General features: G+C 36.2%; 3 protein-coding genes across 5 annotated transcripts; 2 read left to right on the top strand and 1 right to left on the bottom strand.

Annotated features, from left to right (window-relative positions):
- Positions 1–1,563: 1,563 nt before the first annotated feature.
- LOC125211472 (putative axial regulator YABBY 2) lies at positions 1,564–4,530 on the top strand. The gene is made up of 6 exons (XM_048111283.2): positions 1,564–1,942; positions 2,956–3,075; positions 3,205–3,337; positions 3,881–3,929; positions 4,023–4,098; positions 4,196–4,530. The coding sequence occupies exons 1-6, from the start codon at positions 1,874–1,876 to the stop codon at positions 4,241–4,243; spliced, it is 495 nt and encodes a 164-aa protein (XP_047967240.1). The 5' UTR covers positions 1,564–1,873; the 3' UTR covers positions 4,244–4,530.
- A 2,644-nt stretch (positions 4,531–7,174) lies between these two features.
- Positions 7,175–10,825, top strand: LOC125211207 (Chaperone DnaJ-domain superfamily protein). The gene is made up of 9 exons (XM_048110925.2): positions 7,175–7,333; positions 8,111–8,201; positions 8,295–8,355; positions 8,807–8,884; positions 9,328–9,401; positions 9,612–9,725; positions 9,882–9,989; positions 10,140–10,178; positions 10,530–10,825. The coding sequence occupies exons 1-9, from the start codon at positions 7,227–7,229 to the stop codon at positions 10,611–10,613; spliced, it is 756 nt and encodes a 251-aa protein (XP_047966882.2). The 5' UTR covers positions 7,175–7,226; the 3' UTR covers positions 10,614–10,825.
- A 61-nt stretch (positions 10,826–10,886) lies between these two features.
- Positions 10,887–19,743, bottom strand: LOC125211206 (serine/threonine-protein phosphatase BSL3-like). 3 transcript variants are annotated; one of them, XM_048110923.2, is made up of 22 exons: positions 19,027–19,742; positions 18,566–18,626; positions 18,323–18,401; positions 18,152–18,231; positions 17,914–18,008; positions 17,743–17,842; positions 17,482–17,551; positions 16,595–16,696; positions 16,390–16,471; positions 15,749–15,928; positions 14,664–14,937; positions 14,363–14,597; positions 14,088–14,258; positions 13,497–13,735; positions 12,985–13,069; positions 12,817–12,915; positions 12,540–12,739; positions 12,380–12,455; positions 11,808–11,943; positions 11,565–11,704; positions 11,402–11,465; positions 10,887–11,317 (listed from the first exon to the last, which is right to left on the bottom strand). In XM_048110923.2, exons 1-22 carry the CDS (start codon positions 19,424–19,426, stop codon positions 11,304–11,306), a joined length of 2,982 nt encoding a protein of 993 aa, XP_047966880.1. In that variant the 5' UTR covers positions 19,427–19,742; the 3' UTR covers positions 10,887–11,303. The 3 variants fall into 3 exon arrangements, with proteins under 3 accessions (XP_047966880.1, XP_047966879.1, XP_047966878.1); XM_048110922.2 differs by having other exon boundaries at positions 10,887–11,465; positions 14,363–14,594; positions 19,027–19,743; XM_048110921.2 differs by having other exon boundaries at positions 10,887–11,465.
- Between the last annotated feature and the right edge of the window lie 85 nt (positions 19,744–19,828).

Below are 19,828 nucleotides of genomic sequence, written 5' to 3'. Positions count from 1 at the left end.
ATGATTATAATGGTGACTTTGTCGAGCCGGTATAATAATAACGCATGTCATGACCAGTTTGTCTATAATTGCAACGACAAGGGACCTCCTAACTAATCGGCTTCACGAACATACTGTTGATTGGGGATCCTCACTCATTTATAACTTCCACGCGATCGAGGAATTAATTGTGCATGTGAGCATTCAAAGATCCGTTGAGGAGCTTCCAGAAAATGACTACAGGATCAAAATTCATGAGTTTTTTTTACAACGTAAAGCGAATTCAGTCATAATTTATGATTTTAGCAACCAATAATCATTTTTTTAAATATAAGCTGGCATTTATAAATACATCCCAAACCCTAGAAATGAATGGGAAATCAATCACAGGTCTATTATCACAGACACCTTAAAACAAAGTGTTAGATCAAATTTGGTGTAATAGTAAGTTTAGGGACATGTTATTAAGTAGGTTAGTGTATACTAATATTCCATATTGCGTTTTGTCATATTATAATTATTAGGAAGTGAAATAAAAGTGAGCAACATGTCACGTGGATACTGTCAAGTCTCTACCCATCGTTTAAAGTTGGGTCTCATCTGTCACATCGTCACACATATCTTCGTATTTGACGTATTCTGGGATAACTTAGATTGAGCTCATCTACTCCAAGATTTCGTCTTTTTCGTCTTTCTCTTTTTTCTTTTTATTCTTTCAATGATTTCTTCAATTAAACTCACCATCCTAATCTATTTATATATTTATATGAATAATGGATCATAAATAACTTGATTTGGTTATTTCAAAGTTAATTTGTGTGCTTAATTGCCTATAAAATTGAGAAATTTACTCAAATTTTAATTTGTTAACACCTTTAATTATTTATAATCGATAATAAACAACATGATTTGGTTTTTGGTTATTTCCAAGCTAATTTGTAATTGCCTATAGAATTACAAAGTTTGGTTAAATTCTAATCGTCTAGACTATACTTTCAAAATTTAAATGATAAATTATGAAGTTTCAAAATTTTCTCAACAGTCATGTGATAACTTTTTCGGAGACAAGTTCGATGTTAAATTAGTGCAAACATGTAAAGGTCTTGTCAATGAAGAGTGTCGTAAATGTATATTAATGTGACGATGAAAACGACTAAACGATGTAATTTTGAGCTTAACAAAGTAAAAATAATAGTAGCACAAATTTGATCAAATGGGAAAAGTGGGAGGTTTTGAAATTTCTTTGATCTATCATTCAAATTTTAAAAAATGTGAATAAATCAGAATATGATCAAACTTGATGATGTTATTATAATCAATTAATCCTAAACTGTGATATTTCTGGGGCTTAGCTATCGTGTAAACGCAACTGAAATATCTTTAAATCTTAGGAGATTTCATTATATGCTACTTATGTCAATATTGAAGATGGTTTATTGCGGACTCCATTATTTGGAGTTAAAGCAATAAAATAGTTAGGCTGATGACTTTGAGAATTCAGAAATCTAGGCTTATGTATATGGTTGAGAAGAGATATACTGGTACACTAATCCCTAAAACATTCTTGAGCATTAAATGTGGCACATTCCAGCTCTCCTTCTTGATAGATGACTCCCACCCACTCTCTCTCTCTCTAAACTCCATGTCTCCATAAACAAAAACCTTCCTTTTCTTTTCACAAACCCCACAACTTGCCCACAAACACACCTCCCATTTTGCATATCATCATTTCTTTTTATACACACAAAACCTTTTTTTTAAACATATACCTTTATACAGTTATACTCCACATAGAAATTATGAGCTATAATACACTTTCTCTCTCCCTCTCTAAACCTAAGGCAGTTTGTTTTGTTTGTTGATAGATCTGTGGCGACCGAGATCCGGTAAAAGAATGTCGTTTGATATGAGTTCGGAGCGAGTTTGTTATGTTCAGTGCAACTTCTGCAACACCATTTTAGCGGTATAATATATTTATGTCTTAATTTTCAATTTGCTTTGTGATTTGAGCCGCTCAGATCGAAGATGACCTAATTTTGCGGGGAGTTTCCCCCGAAACTTTAGCTGTTTAAATTGGGGGAATTGAAAGAGATCTTTGCTTCAGAATTTAATTTGATGTTCTTTTGTCTTGAATGCTGGAGAAACACTGTGGATCTCTGTTTCTCCTTTTCAACGTATATAATAATAATAGTATTTGATATTTTATGCTACTTTCATTTTCAAAAAAATATTAGTATTTCACTTGAGATTCAAGGGTTTCAAAAATATAGGGATCTACATCTACTAAAAATAGCATGAATCTTACTAGTTTGTTTTAAGGTGATTTTGTCGGATATCTTGGATTTAGGCTTTTTAGGGTTCTTGAAAGCTTCTTCTATCTTTTTGAAGTTTTTGTCTACTTCTACGGTTGATTTATTGTCTTGATTTATATGTATAAAACACAAAGTGAACTGATTATTCCGAAAATTCTGAAAGTAAATGATTTATTTGTGAGAAATGAGCAAAGACAGTAAGCTAATTGAGATGATGATGATGGTGTGTGTATGGATATAAGGTGATCGATGATTTCCGTTCCAGAGCAGTCGTTTTCTTCTCTCTCTTCGTGATACACATAAAGAGGTAAAGAGAGAGAAGGCAGGAAAAAGTGAAAGGAGAGACGATAATGGGACTTTATTTTTAGCACAAGCCATTAATGGCCATTGCTTATGTGCCTGCTACCACTGCCATCATTTTTACAGTCAATAATATCGTCAATGCTTTGCATTTGCAGCCTTCTAATTATTACTGGAATAATTTTTTTTCTTTTTCTTTAAATCAAGATTTTCTTCATCTGTTTCTTCCAAATTAGATACAGAATAACATTTTCCTGAATTAGGGTTTAGTTGATGTTTGAAACCTCAACTTTGTCAGTTTTTTTTCTGGCTAGTTTGGATCAATAGAAGGAAGAAATTAATTGTAAGAAGTGAATGATTGTAGGTGAATGTTCCAGGAAGCAACATGCTGAATGTGGTGACTGTTAGATGTGGGCATTGTGCTAATTTGCTGTCTGTTAATATGGGAGGATTGCTCCAGTCTGTTTATCTCCAAGATTTCCAGGTATGAATCCCAGACCGGACTCACATTAGTACGATCGATATCATATTGTATGCAAACCTTTGAAATTGGAGTTTAGGTATTCCAAATTTGAGAGAGATATTGTTCAATATATTTTAATTTCACATGCAGAAACAACAATCAATGGGAGAGGCTGCTGCTAAAGAAAGTGTGAATATTGGGTCATCTTCAACATATAATACTAATAGATATGGTCCATTGCAGACTCAACATGAAGTACAACCTAAGATGCCTCCAATACGCCGTAATGTTCTCTTATCTTTTTCTACTTTGTTTTCTTATATCTATTAAATTTATCATTTGTCAACATGTGCTGTGAAAAATCTCCCATGCATTTACTACATATCTTGAAAATTCCACTTTGATTTTTCATTCAACTTAATGATGAACAATGAGCACTCACTGCCTATTGTGACTGCGACAGTACTATCTTTTATATCACTAATTTAGAAGTTTGTTTTTACTATACATTCATATAGATAAAAGTAAAACGTTGCTATTTTTTACTAAGAAATTGATTGTATTTAGATAAAAATGTTTAAATTTAAACAAAAAGAAAGCTTGATTTGTTACCTTCTTCAACTTAAAAACATAAGTTTAAAGAGTTTTATTTCATGCAATATGCAAACTTTTTGTGCTGATATAACAAGTTAAAAAAAAAACTATGCTCATACCATGTTTGATCATTATGAAAATGTACTTTTAATTACACTACTTTTCATAATGTAATGCTAGCACCTCTTCTATCTTAAATTAAATTTGTTAAATAACTTTGAAATTTTTACAGCACCGGAGAAGAGGCAACGTGTTCCATCAGCATACAACCGTTTCATAAAGTAAGTTCATTTCACAATAGCAAAATCCAAAAATAATGAATTTTATTTATTTTCCAATTTGGTTCAACATCTATATGCATAATAACTTTGCAGAGAGGAGATTCAGAGGATAAAGGCTAGCAATCCTGAAATTACTCATCGTGAAGCTTTCAGCGCAGCTGCAAAAAATGTAAGTCGTTAACTAACAATTAAAAACTACATGAATTAGTTTATTCATTAATTTGTAACTAATTAAAATTGTTGTTATTTGTCTTGAATTAATGCAGTGGGCACATCTTCCTCAGATTCATTTTGGACTCAACAAAACAAGCTAAGATGTGAGCCATGAAGATTACTAGGGGTGTTTTTTATATGTTACTATAATATAATTATATGTCATGATCAGTTAATTAATAAGTGTTTGTGAAAATTTGCTAAATTACAAAAATAAGTGTGTGGTAATGCTAGATTATTAAATTCGATGATGGATTTCATGCCTATTGCCCACTCGCTTTGTAATTTGTGGGATTGATAATACTCCATATATATGTTCACTTAAAACAATATTTGCGTTTGATGTATCCCTGTTGGTAAATTAATGTAATATGTTCTCCATTTCTAATTTGATTTTAATCAGTTGAGAGTTCTGAAATCTTATGTTATTGTGGTAATGATGGTACGTGTATTTATAAATCATTACAATCAAATGTCTAGTAATATCACAATAATGACATTAAGAGCTGCCTGTACTACATATAGTTGCACTCAGTGTCTATATATAGTAAAATTTAATACTAGTACGATTTTAAATGAAAGGAGTTCTGTGGAATTTATCAAATAACAAAATTTGCGACATCTAAAATTATCAAAAAATGTTTTTGTTATGCACATGCACAAATTTTACTATTAATAAAAAATTCAATATATAATTGAAATATATTGTCATAAAAAATTATGTTTTCACATATTATAAATATAACTATATCTTTACAAATCACAAAATCAGTTAAGTCCTTACATAATTAATTAATGGCATTATATATTGTCACATGCTTTATTTTTATGACACAATAACTATCCACCTACAATACATCTCAACATTAATTAGTGTCATTTGTAAATCTCACTATACATAGAAAAAAAATAGTACTCCTATGTTGTAGTGAACATTATATGATGTGAAAAATTAACTATTAATATGGTTATAAAATAGTAATGTGAAAATATATTCATCATGGTGTACTCTATTACTTAGATGATTGCATAGTGCAAATATATATCCTACAAACACAGTTCGTTTATAACCCTTTTAAGGACACTAATTAAATTGTGCAATTTTCAATCTCTAACGTATACATGCATCTATGGTTCTTCCACCTCAGAATGAGAAAAATGAAATGAAAAAAGTATCAGTGTGTTGTAGCAAAATTGATCAATTTCGCTTTGAACAGTTTCTCTTTAATGCAACTTACCAGGATCAGCAGAGGCTACTTTATCGATGTTGGTTCTTCATCCAATATGAAAGCAATATAGTCAGGACCAAAAGGTATTTGGTGTTCTGACCCTACTAACACGTCTCAAAACTGCATCATTTGGACCAGACCTCATTCGCTTGCGCGATTCTGGCTCTTCATCTACTGATTGGAGCTAGTGGCTTCATCCTCAATTCTCGTCTCAGAATTGGATACGGCATTTTCTTTGTCTTTGCAAGGAAATGTATTTTCAAAAAATATAATATTCCTCGACTAGATTGTTGTTCCTACTGTTACAGTCAGCATTTCAGACATGTGGACAACAAATCGATATGCTCTACTGTTAAGTCATACCCAATAAAGATACAATCAACCGTTTTAGGACTAATAGTAACTTTTTTGGGCAGAGGAACTATCACCTTCACCAAAAACAGCTTCCCCACATATTCTGGTGCATCCCTGAACTAATCAGCAACACATTCATTATCTTTCTAAGAGTTCGACCTTTGCGTTTTGCAACACCATTAAATTGTGGTGAATATAGAGCAATTGTTTGATGAATTACTACTTGCGTTGCATAATTCCTCAAACGAGGCTACGTATTCTTCACTTGATTCATTTCAAATCATTTTGATTTTACATGTTGATTCACTTCGTTCTTATAATTTTTGAACGCTTCAATTGCTTCATATTTACTTTTTAGAAGATAGACATAGCAATATCTTGTAGGATTATCTATGAAAGTGATAGAATGCTTTTTACCATCTGATCACCTGATTGTCAAAATCCTTCTAACCGCATTGTTGATTTTGCTCATTGGGATAAAGTTCGATGAACTCCATAATCTACGAAAAAATCTGTTTTTTCACATACAACACATGATTATGAGCTTTTTTTCTAATAAACTCTTATATAAAGAAGGAAATTACAAATGATGTCAAGAGGAGTCGAACTCGGCACCTCATATAATAATGTCTAAGTTCCTTGCCGCTAGGACAAAGGCTCTGGACCACATGATTATGAGCTTTGTTCAAACATGCTTTGCTTAGTAGAATGCTAACCTGAACAGAGTAGGTAAAAAAAAAAAGGCAGGTCGGTGAGTCGATCAATGCCACACATATCACAGATCACGAAGCCCTGCAAGATTCAAACACACAGAAAAATAGGCCTAACTCTCATCAAGTGGAAGCAAAATACGCAGCAACATGTTTACTTCAAATTTGAGTGTGTTTTAAAGGTATCCGGTGACGAGATCGTAGTTGGCGTGCATCCGGATTCCATTCAAGCTCAGCCAAACTCATTTAGGACTCTTAATGTGGAACAAAGGTAGTATTGTACTCCCTCCGTCCCAGATAATTCGACCCATTATTCCATTTTGGGCCGTCCCACATAATTTGTCCCATTTCACTTTTACCATTTTTGGTAGTGGACCTCATATTCCACTAACTCATTGCTACTTACATTTTATTATAAAACTAATACTTTAAAAGTAGGATCAACATCCCACCAACTTTTTCAATTCACTTTCCATTAGATTTCTTAAAACCCGTGCCGGGTCAAAGTGTCCCAAATTGTCTGGGACGGAGGGAGTATTATTTTTTCAAAATGAGTACTAAAATGAAGTGTATCAATTATGAGTATATATTATACTTTCAATCATGGCTATTAATGTTCAAATTATATGTCTTGAATGGGCCTTTGTATTTCAATTCAAAGCCCAAATTTAAGAATTCACGAGACTGGATCTGAAGCCCAAATTAAAATTTTGTTTTTGCATTTTCACTTGAACTTTTATTTGAACTTTATTGAAACGGAAATTCTGGAAGAGGGAAGATCAGAATCTCCGATGGGTGACGTCAGTAGAGCCACCTCCTCCGCCGCCGGCGATGATCTTCTTCTCAAGGAATTCTTCTCTGAGGTCAGCGAGGTCGAGCGCGATAACGAAGTTAACAGGTTTATGTTGAACGAATACTTGTTGGTTAAAAAAAATTAATTTCTTCGCAGCATGTTTTTTTTTCTTGTCAGAAGAAATTGGTCTTAATGTTGATAGAATGAGCGTGAACTTGTTATATCATGAACTTCCATATGTATTATGTATTCATTGGACGCATATCTAGATGGTTTTCAACCTAGTAGTACTTGTTCATGAGATATTGGGGGCGATAAGGTAGAGAGATTTTGAAAATGGAATTGTGTGCTGCTTCTACCTTAAAATTGAATCTTGAGCTGATGAAATTGGGAATTTTTTGAATATTTGGAATTTCTAGCTGATAAGTAATTTCCCTAAGGACCTAGATATCTTACTGATTAACTGAATCTAAGAATCTAAAACAGTTGAGGATGAAACCAAGATTGCCTCACTTGCATTTTAGTAGGTTTCTGATTGTTTGTTCAGAACAAACATGTATGTTTGAGGATGCCATTACTATAAATATGTTGTCTTTGTTTGTGAAGTCATTTATATATTCATGAATGAAGCATGAGATGGGACAGGCTGGTTACTGATTTAGTGCTACCTTGTTGAAAATATGGGATGGTTATTATCCATAATAATGTAAGCTCAATTTAGCATTTTGAGCATGATATTTTGGAGCAGAGTTTGTTGTTTTTTTCAAAGTTGTAGTCTCCTATCTGCTAGTAGCTCTTCTTATTCTTTATTCTCCTTCAATTCAATTTTGTATGCTAGTGATTTACTTCCAGCTGACATAAGTTAATGTTTGGTTGCTGTAGGATCCTTTCATGTTTCAAGTTAAATGCATTTGAGTATCTTAACCTTCCAATTACATCCTCTGTGGATGACGTGAAAAGGCAATATCGAAAGGTGAATTTCTGGTGTTAATGAAATTGCTAAGCACAGGTTAATTGGTATCTGTGAGAAATAATTTTAGGTGCAATTCTATCTTTGCTCTTGCAGTTATCATTGCTTGTTCACCCTGATAAATGCAAACATCCACAAGCAAAGGACGCATTTGGAGGTAATTTTCCATATTATTTTTCTGAAGAAAACATATGGTGCATACATCCTTTTATCCTTCTAATAGTTCAATATATTTTTCTTTTCCCTCTTATCCAACTATTATACTCCCTCTGTCCACAAAAAATAGTCCCATCTGTCGACGGCACGAGTTTTAATGAGAAATTGATAAAGTAAGAAAGAGGAGAAAAAGTGGGTAAAGTAAGAGAGATAGGGAGAAAAAGTAGACAAAGTATGAGAAAGAGAAGAAAAGGTGCCAAATGTACAAGAGAGATTTAGAAATGAGACTATTTTTTGTGGCAAAATGGGACTATTTTTCGTGGACGGAGGGAGTATAGTCTATACTGTAATGTTATTCCATGTTACTAATTTGGTAAGAAAAATACTATTGTCTCTTTATTTTATAAAAAAATGATTCAGTTCTGAAATTGGACTTTTGCTTCTCTGAACAGCTTTAGCTAAAGCACAACAATTGTTACTCGACCAACAAGAGAGGGATTATATTCTGAACCAGGTTAATGCTGCACGAGGTGGATCTTTTGAGCTTATTTTTCTATGTTTACCTTATTCCTTTCAATTTTTGTTTTTTGCAAGATATAATTCTCCTATTTTTCCTCATCTAACATAGTTATCTCCTACTAATATCATGTGTTTGGAGTCAACTGACACAGATCTGTTCAACATTGAGGTTGAACAGATTACTACATTTCTTGGTATCTCTGTTTGTAGTAAATCTACTCTGTAAAACAAAGGAAAAAATCATGAAAACTATCTCTTCTAACTACTCCATGATTTAATTGAACCAAAAAGAAAGGCTTGGGGGTAGTCAAGGGAGGTACTGGTTCACAGTAATCTATTCTTTTACTTTTCTCACTGTTCATCACCGTCTCTCCTTTTCTTTGGCTTGTAATAATAGTATACAACAACAAATTTCTGAAAGAGGCTCATGATCATGATCTAATATTCCTTGCAGAGGAACTTAGAGCAAAAAGGAAGAAGCAGCTTAAAAAGGACACTGCTACCAAATTAAAATCATTAGTTGATGAGGTAAAACCATTGGCTCAATTCAAGTAGCTTTCATTATTCTTTGTCAGTTGTTATCAAGCTACTGAATTTGTTAGTTATATTCACAGAAGTAAATACCATCTTTTTGTCTTTTAATGAGTGTGTTTTCACATATCCCCCTCACATGCCGATATTTCTTTGCATTCGTAATGAAAACGTTTCTTGTGTATTTGCATCTCTATGCAACAACAGGGGAAATATGAGCAGGAATATGAACGATCAGAGGAATTCCAGCAGCAGTTGAAATTGAAAGTTCGAGAACTCTTAACAGATCAAGAGTGGAGGAGGAGAAAGATGCAGATGAGGGTATGTCTTCATGCCGGTCTAGGAACTTCAAACCTAGTTGTTACATCATGACTTAGCTCAGTTTCTCTGCAAATATAACTAGGCGAATTTCTACTTGGCTCTTCTGGGTTGTTTTACTGTTTTGTTCTAAAGTGTGTTATCTTATGTGTATCGTAGATATCAGAGGAAGAAGGTAGATTAAAGAAAGATGAAGAAGAAACAAAGGAAATGTGGAAACGAAAGCGTGAACACGAGGAGCAGTGGGAAGGGACAAGAGAAAATAGGGTTAGTGTCCCGTACATGTACTACATTGTCTGCATTGCAAAGCAATCATGAACAGAATTGTTCTTCATTTTCGATAAATGCAAACTAGATATTCATTGAAGTTCACTTGGGTTGGTCTATTCACCATAGGTTTTATTTTTCAACTAATAGGTTTCTAGCTGGAGGGATTTCATGAAGGGAGGAAAGAAGGTAAGATCATATTTCTTACTTTTGCTTATGATACATTGGGGTCTTGGGGGCTGCGTTATATTGCTAACTATGCTAACTCATCAATCTTGTGCATTAAAAATATCAACACATAATATCAACATATTATATTGAAGTTCAACAAAATTATGTGTTGACATTAATGTCAATCGTGTTGACATTTTTAATACACTGCGTTGATGAGTTAGCAACTTAAGAAAGTTAGCAATTGATCACACCCCTTGGGGTCTTTATATCATACCAAAAGTTATGATATGGTTTCGTTAAATTTTTATTCACTCCTTTAGTTAGCAGTAACAAGTTAAATTAGTACTTGCCTTGGTAATTTTACAGGCTAAGAAGGGTGAGCTTCGACCACCAAAGCTGAAGACGGAGGATCCAAACAAGTCGTATGTTCAAAGACCACTCAAACGCTGAAGACGGAGGTTCCAAACAAGTCGTATGTTCAAAGACCACTCGAACAAGGGTGAAACTAGTCTGCTTTGAGATGTAGTGTTGCTAGTAATCGTTTAAGCCTATCTCTGTTGTGCCTCAATTTAACTAGTCATCTCTCAAACAACAGACAAACACCTTTATGGTGACGTGTACAATATTCATTAATACCAGTTGCTTATCATAGTTCCATATAATTCTTTGGCTGTTAGTATTATATAAGTAAGCTTGCATAATTCGATATAGGAAACGAGGAAGTAAAGGGCTAAGAAGCTCCATTTCCATTTGATAGGTCTGAAAACCAAATGTCAATCAAAAAAGGGGATATATTTCTATTTGATACACAGTAGTGATTAAAAATAAGAATTATACAAGGCAAGCGCAAGCACCATCTATTATACATGAAGACGACATCTCATACATCACCAATGACAAAAAAAGACAATACATCTACATAGACCAAAAATAATAGAGCTAACGAGTAACGAGACTGAGCAGCTATCGCAGTGACCTCTACCACTCGACTTTGCATGCCAGAGAAGGGCGTTCTGCAGGCCCGATTCGCCTGCATCATGGCCAAGTGCGGTCCGACTTCTCCAGTCATCTCGTGAAGTCCTTCTCGAAATGTGGAAGATTCTGGAAGCTCGTGAGAGAGTTCTCCATTAAGGTATCATGCTATGGACAAGCCACTGGAAATCTCAGGTGTTAGCATGAGCTTAGAAGAAGAGTATGAAAACATTCTGCAAGTGGAACCTAAATCCAAGCGAGAGAACCTCGATCGTTAGCAACTTGAGGGCGGCCTCTGGTTGGTGTCGGTGGTCTGTTGGCATTCAGCTCCTGATTCCAAAGGGAGAGATGATCAATCTCGTTGCATATGATGCTTTCAACGACATGTTGCAGATTAAGAATGTATGCATGATAATTTAAGTATCGTACCTGCATCCATGTGTCTTCTATCTGGCGTTCGGGAGAAGTTTCAGGAGATGAAATTGCAGGCGGCAAAGGATGAATTAGTTTAGGTACAACCACCAAATCTCTACCCAAGACCAAGATAGCACCGGCATTATTTGCAGTACCTACAGAAATTTGAAAAACAATAATATTATAACCCCAAAAAAATAAAACTTTTCTGAGAGGAAATAAGATTGGCCATAACGCTTGCAGTACGTCAGAACATACCACAGTAGTTCGTTGCTGAAAAGAGTGTGATCAAGTGCCCCTGCGCAAATCTTTCAAATCCATCCATCACGCACTCATGTGCTCGAACAATTAACTGGAGATCATTGTTATTGCAAAATTCCATAACACGATCAGGCTGGAAAAAGGAACTTTTATCAGCAATAAAACAACTGGATCCAATGATGAACACTGTTCCTTTCTATACTAGACAACAAAACACCTTAATGTAAAAAAATTGAATACATGGGGACTTAAGATCTTCACAAACAGAAAGAATATGAGGAGCTATTAGAGTTAACTTGCAAACACTTAGATCAACTCCTCTTGTTCAAGATAATTACATGTGATAAATTGAAATGACTCATGGGGATCTCAAGGTAATGAAGTTGATGGCTCTTGCAACTGCTGTTTGAATTTGATTAGATATACAAAAATTAGTCCTACTGAAGCACTTAAAACAATTTTCAGTTGAGATATGTCTCTTCAAAAGTATTTTCAAAGTCCACAGATATATACATGTGTGTGTATCCAGAGAGAGAGAGAGAGAGAGTCAACTGTTGCAGGAAACGCACCCCAAAGGTTACCAACCCAGGACCTCTAGCATTTGGCCGCAGCCCTTCTACACTGTCATTTTCAGTGGGATCAGACCTACAAGGAAACATCCACATCAGTGCTACAAATTAAGAAATTATAATAATCATTAAAAAATACAAGCACACGCAATGCACTAACCATAACAAGTCCATAAGAACTATTGATCCTGCTTCCATTGCAATTGGACGTTGAATATTCTCAATCTGTTCTACATGGTTTATCGATCTCCCAATACCACCATGCATACAAAGGATCTTTTTCTCGATCAGAGCAGCCAGAGGAAGCCAGTTGAACAGTCTGTTTATCCGGTGCCATGCCCATATTCCGTCTCTCTCACCCTGTTCAAGAAAACCATTAGAAGTCCCATGGGTTTATCCCATGTAAAGAAACAAGTATCCGAAGTTCTGTGATTTACCATACGCTCAATGCACTCGATCCTAAAGCCAAACAATGCATTGATATCTGCAGCTTCATGATTGCCACGAATTAAGTGTATTTGATTGGGATGCTCAACCTATATATTTGTGAAGGCAGTTTGTCAATATGTACTGGATGAATTGAAAGTTGGCAAATTGACCAGTACCTTCATTGCCAAGAGAAGAGTTATAGTTTCCAAACTATGTTGGCCACGATCAACATAATCTCCCAAAAACAGATAGTCGATATATCTGATAATAGACATTACATAGTCAGCAACTTAGTATCAGATGGTACAAAAGTTAAACAGATGGAAGATTTGCAAGTGATGTGTTTAGTGTGCATATGCCATGAATTTATGCATTTAGTGCAAAAAACCAATGTCGCTGCATTATATATACACACATATATGCGTTCTCTGTGTGCGTGTGTGTGTGTGAGAGAGAGAGAGAAAGAGTGCAGGTCCCCTCTTGAATATAAATGGAATCTTTATATTAACCCAAAGGGAATGTGTTCATGCAGCAGATGTTGTGCATTTGTGAAGAGTGTTTAACACTGATGATAATGGTACCAAATCGAAGAGGCATATTTACAGGATATGCAAGTACATGTTGCAAGACCAGAAATCAGTCAGGATACTCAAGCAGAATAATAAAATTATAGAGTATAAGATCATACGCTATGTCTCCAGCAGTCGAAGGTGATCCGTACTCATCGAAAAGTCGCATCAGATCCCCAAATTGGCCATGTAAATCACCGAATATTTTAATAGGGGCCTTCAGCTGCAGTACACTAGGTTCACTTGCAAATATCCTTTCAGCGCTATCACAAAGATCCGCAATCTCATTGCAATCTAAGAAAAATTGTCTACGAACTGGAGGTTTCCAGCCACGAGGTTTCAAAAGATGAGCAATCACCTGGTCCAATAGACTTAAACTTTAAAAAACTTTTTCTATCAAAATAGAATATATGATAAAACTACCATGATCTCACGTTAATTAAACAAGTAAAATGCCAGGCCATATAACTAAATAACTTAGTGAGCAAATCTTAGGGGAAACTATTACGAATCCAAAAATGAAATATCTAGATTTATTGTTAACCTTGACAATTCAAGAAATATGTTGTCATTAATGCTATTACACTTGGTTTTTTTTTTGTTACACTTGGTTGCACTATAAGCACTGTGTTAACATCAAAACTCAATTCCTTATATCAGCCAAATAGCATACAACAGAGCATGTTTTTACTGTGTTATGGAAAATGTACCTTCTTTGGTACACTGTTAATTGACATTTGCCGATCCAAAAGTTTTCTCGCTGCTGTTGCACTTTCTGGAGTTCCATAACTGACACGCCTGCCTTCATTTTCAAACTGATCAATTGAAAGCTGTCTGACCATACCACCCAAAGCACCGCCAGTCTCCGCAGCTACAACCACCTGAGAATTATCAATAGCAGGTACTTAAAAACAGAGAAAACCACCTTAGGCCGTAAAATAACTCAACGACGTCTAAAGACACATTTTGTTATAACATTACTTACTGCTCGGTGATGAAGCCTAACTCCAGGTGGAACTGAATTATTTGACATGGAATCAGGCTTGATAAGAGAGGATATTTGCTTCCCACTGGGGGTAGCTTCAGCTCCACGATCTCTATCTGGCAACTCAACTTCTCCATTAACTTGTCGAGCTTTGGCAGCTGCTAGTGCAGCAGTGATGGCCTCAGCTTCTGCTGCTGCTGCCTCAACTAAGTACTCAACACCTTTGCTAGATCTTCTGTCCAGTAATATCATAGTTAGTAACAGAACTTGAAGGATGACAAAAAGCAGTCCATATACTTACCGGGAACCTTGGAGCATTGCATTTTCTGTGCTTATATCTGTATAGATATCACCATTTACAGGGGGGGCAACAGGATTCCCAACCACAACTGCACCATCAGCAGCAGCATCAGGCACGGGTTCCCCATTTCTGTCCTCAGTAAACCCATATCTACCTTGTAACCTCCCCTGCTGCATATTGGATGCAGCTGCTGCTGCAGCAGCATGAGAAGCTGCACTAGTTGTCTCTGCAGCAGCAAGATCTTCAGCAACAAGCAAGTCATCTAGCAACACCCCTGTGGTAACAATTATTACAACTATTAGTATGGACTGCCATTAATCCCAAACAAACAGAAAAATCTTGCCAATTTTGTCTAATGAGCTACATCATGTATCAACTAAGTGTACCAAACGTCCAAAACTATAAAGAAACACAAAAAGGAATGTGGATCAGTATGCACAAAAACACCTAAACAAGATTGTACAGCATTCTGGTTCAATGCAAACTGTTCCAGTCCAATGTCACAAAAAAGGTTCAAAGGCCTAATCCAGGACATATTTGTTTTAAACAACTAGGTATCCACATATAGCTTCACGACTTTTGATATATTATTGACATGCAAACTGAAAGATTATACAAGAATTTATTCCAGAACACGTTCATGATCTAGGGCCCTCTAAACTGTGAGAGCAAAGGAGGCAAATAAAATTCCCAAGACTGCAATAAAGAAGCAGCTTAACATTTAATTTTATAACCAACAGTGACAAAGATCCAAGTACATGAAATCAACAATGATCTTGTAAATTTGTGTCCGACACAAGCATCATACAACTTGACGGCATAGCAACATAATAATGATAGTAAGCATATCAACTACCAATGAGAAGATATAGAAGCCATTTCAGACTTTCAGTTTAAAATTCAATTCCAACTCGAAATATGTTAGCTTCCTCAATAATTAGATTAACATATTTTGATGCCTTACGGTGACAAAATGTTAATAAAATTTATTTATAGTATAATACCACAGTTTGAATAAAATTTTAAAAGTCAGTATGTCAATCAAATAGGTATATCATTTCTTTGCTAAAGGTATCTTGTCTTACCACCACGCAAACCACCATAGATGAAGATCAAATCACCAACAGCAGAAGCAGCATGCCTACACCGCCTCGTCAATTCAACTGCTGCATCCCCACCAGCAGCATCAGCACTGTATCTTCCAGTCCTCGGACTAGTAACCACAGACTTTGTATCACACCAGACTCCAGCAGCAGTATCCAAGACTACACAGGAACGTAAGTATGAACACTTTGCTTCAAATCTTAACTTCATCAATCCTTTTAGAACAACTCATGTTTCTTTTGGAACCACCTCTTTCAATTTTCAGTTGTGTTAATACTCGTGTATAACAAACCTTTTTTTCAAGCCTGAAACATAACATAATCCTGTTTCATTGTTTTACAACCATTTAAATATTCATCGTGTCAGACTAACCATAAATTTTTTAGTGGGCACACCAACAAATGAATATACAATCAACCACGTATTTTCAATTTTAACCTATAAACTCTCAAGAACATTTCAACTGTCACAATTGATTAATACTACTGCTATATCCAGTACAACTTCACAACCTGTAGTGGAAGTACTTAGAACTAAAACTTGGAACTGAATGAAACCAAACAACCCCTCAATTTTAGGTGGACAGGGAGACATCTTAATAGCAAACTTTATAAGTAAGTACCAGCCACACTTGATGAGTCCTCTACCATCCGACCACCGCCAAGAGCCCCACCAGATACATGAAGGCGTGCATTAACAAAAACCTGGTAAAAAGAATGCAGCTATAAGTTTGTCAACTGAGAGGATGAAGGACAATAACCTTCGGTTTATGCAACTTAAAGCAAAATCAAGTGATATAACATATAAGGGCACAATAGAGAACTTACAGCTGCATGTTGATATCTTGGAGATGGAGAAACCCCAGGAGCAATGGCCCATTCCCAACGACCATCTCTATGTTTGGCAAGCCCATATGCACTAGAAAGAGGCTGCAATGTATTTTCTATTATTAGCTAGATTGGTTTCAGGATGCATCACTGAGGAGATAACAAGAACTTCTAGCCCTCCCCCAAATTACATAGTCGTGGGCAGCTCTAACACAAATATGTCAGGCAGAACAATAACAGACTATACATGTAGTAGGAACCCTCTACAGTATGGACTAATCAAGGATAACAATAAGTTTGGCCTACAAATCTACTCTCAACAAATTGACCCCACAAAGTTTTACCCTATAGCAGAGAGATGATAAGCCACCAGCCACAGTAGAAGACACATCTACAGATTCTAATGTAAAGATTATTTACAGAACAATCATACATTCATATTTCACAAGATGGAACTAGCTTACAAGAGTACGGAAGCTAAAACACCTATAGTAGACATCTGTGGACACATTGCGTTTCAGTTTTTCAATGTGATTTCAGTCAAGAAGATAAAACATCAATAGAATATGAAATTAATTTTGAAAGACAGCTACCATCACTTTTATTGAAATACAGGTTCCTTGCCCTACATTGAGCAGAGAAATATGAAGTTGGCAGCATGTAATCATGATAAAAGGAATAACAACTCTGTTTCATCATAGACACCAAATCCAAAAATTTTAGACATCTTGTAGAAAAGTGTAGTGATGAGACTATGAAAAGCAACCAGATATCATACAGGTACATCATTTCAGTGGAAAATACAAATAATATTATGATTAAAGCAGCCATGCGGAATAGAGCATGGTGGGAAAAAATGAAGCAAACACTTTGGTCACCACACTAACCACACTATTCGCGTCCCTCCCACCACAAAGCAGAAGAAGACCATCAGAGCGAGCACTTGCAGTTGCATACCTGGACAATTGGAGATGCAAGAAAAGATATTTTTGATAAGTCAGTTTAGACAGGAGTGAGTTCCACATGTGACACACAAGAGGATACAAGTAAAACGTTTTCAATTTGAACCAACTGGAAAGTCAAACCACTAGAAGACCATAGTTCCACTAGAAATTGGGAAATAAGGTGATCAGAAGTTACAAACTCACATGCAAGGTGGTGGACCTTCACCCTCTGGTTCCAGTTTCCGCCATTCATAAGGCTTTGCAGCAGTGTCCAGAGCCCATACATCAGCCAAAGGCCGTTTACCTGAGAAACAAGCACCAATGATTTTCTGACAGAAATAACAATATACTGAAGGAAGAAACCAGAATGCTAACCATCATTTCCACCAATTGCCATAAGATATCTTTGTCCAACCAAAGCCATGACATGGCCATAGCGAGGCCCCGGCCCAGGACCTTGAACCACAACCCTAAGCAAAGGAAAGTTCGGGTGACTAACAATTGAAAAGGAATTGGCACGAATAAAAATAATTTGCATATTAAAAAAAGAAATGTGTGAATTAGTTGTAAATGCAGATATATGCGCATTACTTCAGTTGTAGCAAATACTAACCTATGCCATCTAGGCCGTTGTTGCGTAAGGTCCAGAACATGAAGATCTTCTGCGGATAAACCTGCTGGACCAATCCCACCCTGTAAGGAGAATAATATCAAAGTGAGAATGTATGCTGATTGCTGCATAAAAAGTGAGGCTACTTTTAAAAAACGGCATATTTCCACACACCTGGATAACAACCATGGTACCTACAGTAGTTGCCACGTGAGCTGCCCTAGGTGTGGGTGGTTCTCCAATTGGAGTGATTCTGTAAAGAATTAAGCTACAACCTTTAACAAAAAAGTTCAAAATAACAGAAAACATGCCCAAAACTATCAGAAATGAAGAGTGGGGAACATGATGATAATTAGTTAATCAGACTTAGGGTTTAGGGTTACCCTAAACATGCCTAAAACCCTTAATTAGACTTACCGAGACCATTTATTTGTCAAAACATCATAACAGTGTATATCAGCAGTGGCACCAGCCAACCCTACAGCAAAAGAAGTGCTTCATTATCATTGACATATTTGAATTCAAGAATTACAGCAGAACCAATTTACAGGTAATGACAGAACTTTGTGTCTTTCATTGTCACATCAAAAACATGGATAATGTTTTACCAACACGGACAACCTACATGTTCTCAGAAATATACACAAAACCTACAAAATCATAAATCTCCACTCCTAGTTCTTGTCATAAAACCCTCAATAAACAAATGAATCCACACTTGTACTACAAATCTACTAGATAATCCTTTCAACATCAATCATCAGAAATGATAGATATCATCTGTCAGCATATTTAACAACAAATTAGACATACAGTTAAACCTTTAAAATGTGCAATCGGAAATCATCGAAAACATCACGAAATTAAACAACACATACGAATCCCCGCACTTCCGGCTGACGAGGGAGTTCCTGATGCGCCAGAATTCCCTTCAAGCGCCGTGGCTCCTCCGAAAAGAATTAGCCTGGGGCCTATATATCCGGGACTCCCCTCCTCCCCAACGGCAGGTACCGCAGTCAGCGTATGGCCACATCGCGGCCCAGGACCATCCTCCTTCTTGTCCATAACAGCGGTCACCACAGTATAGGTTGGGGCACAGCGCACCCCGGCGCCTCCGCCACCACCACTACTAATGCTATCATTAACATCATCACTGTTACTACTTTGCTGCTGCTGCTGATGAGACGACGAGGAATCGGATTCGGTCGGGTGGTCCCCACCATTAGCCGTGGCGGGCTCGTGATCGGGCTCCGTAGCCATCGCCGCATCCACGTCCATTTCTACCTTAAAACCCTAAAATTTCCAAGTTTTACAATAAGATCGGAGCTCCAAATCCTCAACAATTCGCATTTTGAATCCTCATTTTGAAGCCCTAGCTCCGATCCTTCAAAATTTAATCACTGAAGCCGTGATGGAGGGGAGGCAATCCAAACGCTAACGTGTGTCTGTTTCTCAACAAAATATACAGTGAAAATGGTAGAAATGATTGGGTGAAGAGTGTGTACGGCTGTGAAGACTCCGACAATGAAACGAAGACTAAACAGTAAACACTGCCACGGCGGAATAACGAGATCTTCGGGATACCAAACTTGGTAAATCCCTTTTTAGTACAACCATCATTCCACACTGTACAACCCTCTATATTTCCCTGTCGCTTTCAAAATTACATTTCGATTTCAA

Source organism: Salvia hispanica, chromosome 3 (genome assembly GCF_029641045.1).
Source record: "Salvia hispanica isolate PSC_SH4W2 chromosome 3, Shi_PSC_v1, whole genome shotgun sequence".
NCBI classification, from domain to species: domain Eukaryota; kingdom Viridiplantae; phylum Streptophyta; class Magnoliopsida; order Lamiales; family Lamiaceae; genus Salvia; species Salvia hispanica.
Note: the sequence above shows the minus strand (reverse complement) of the source record. Positions and strands in the feature narration are given on the sequence as shown.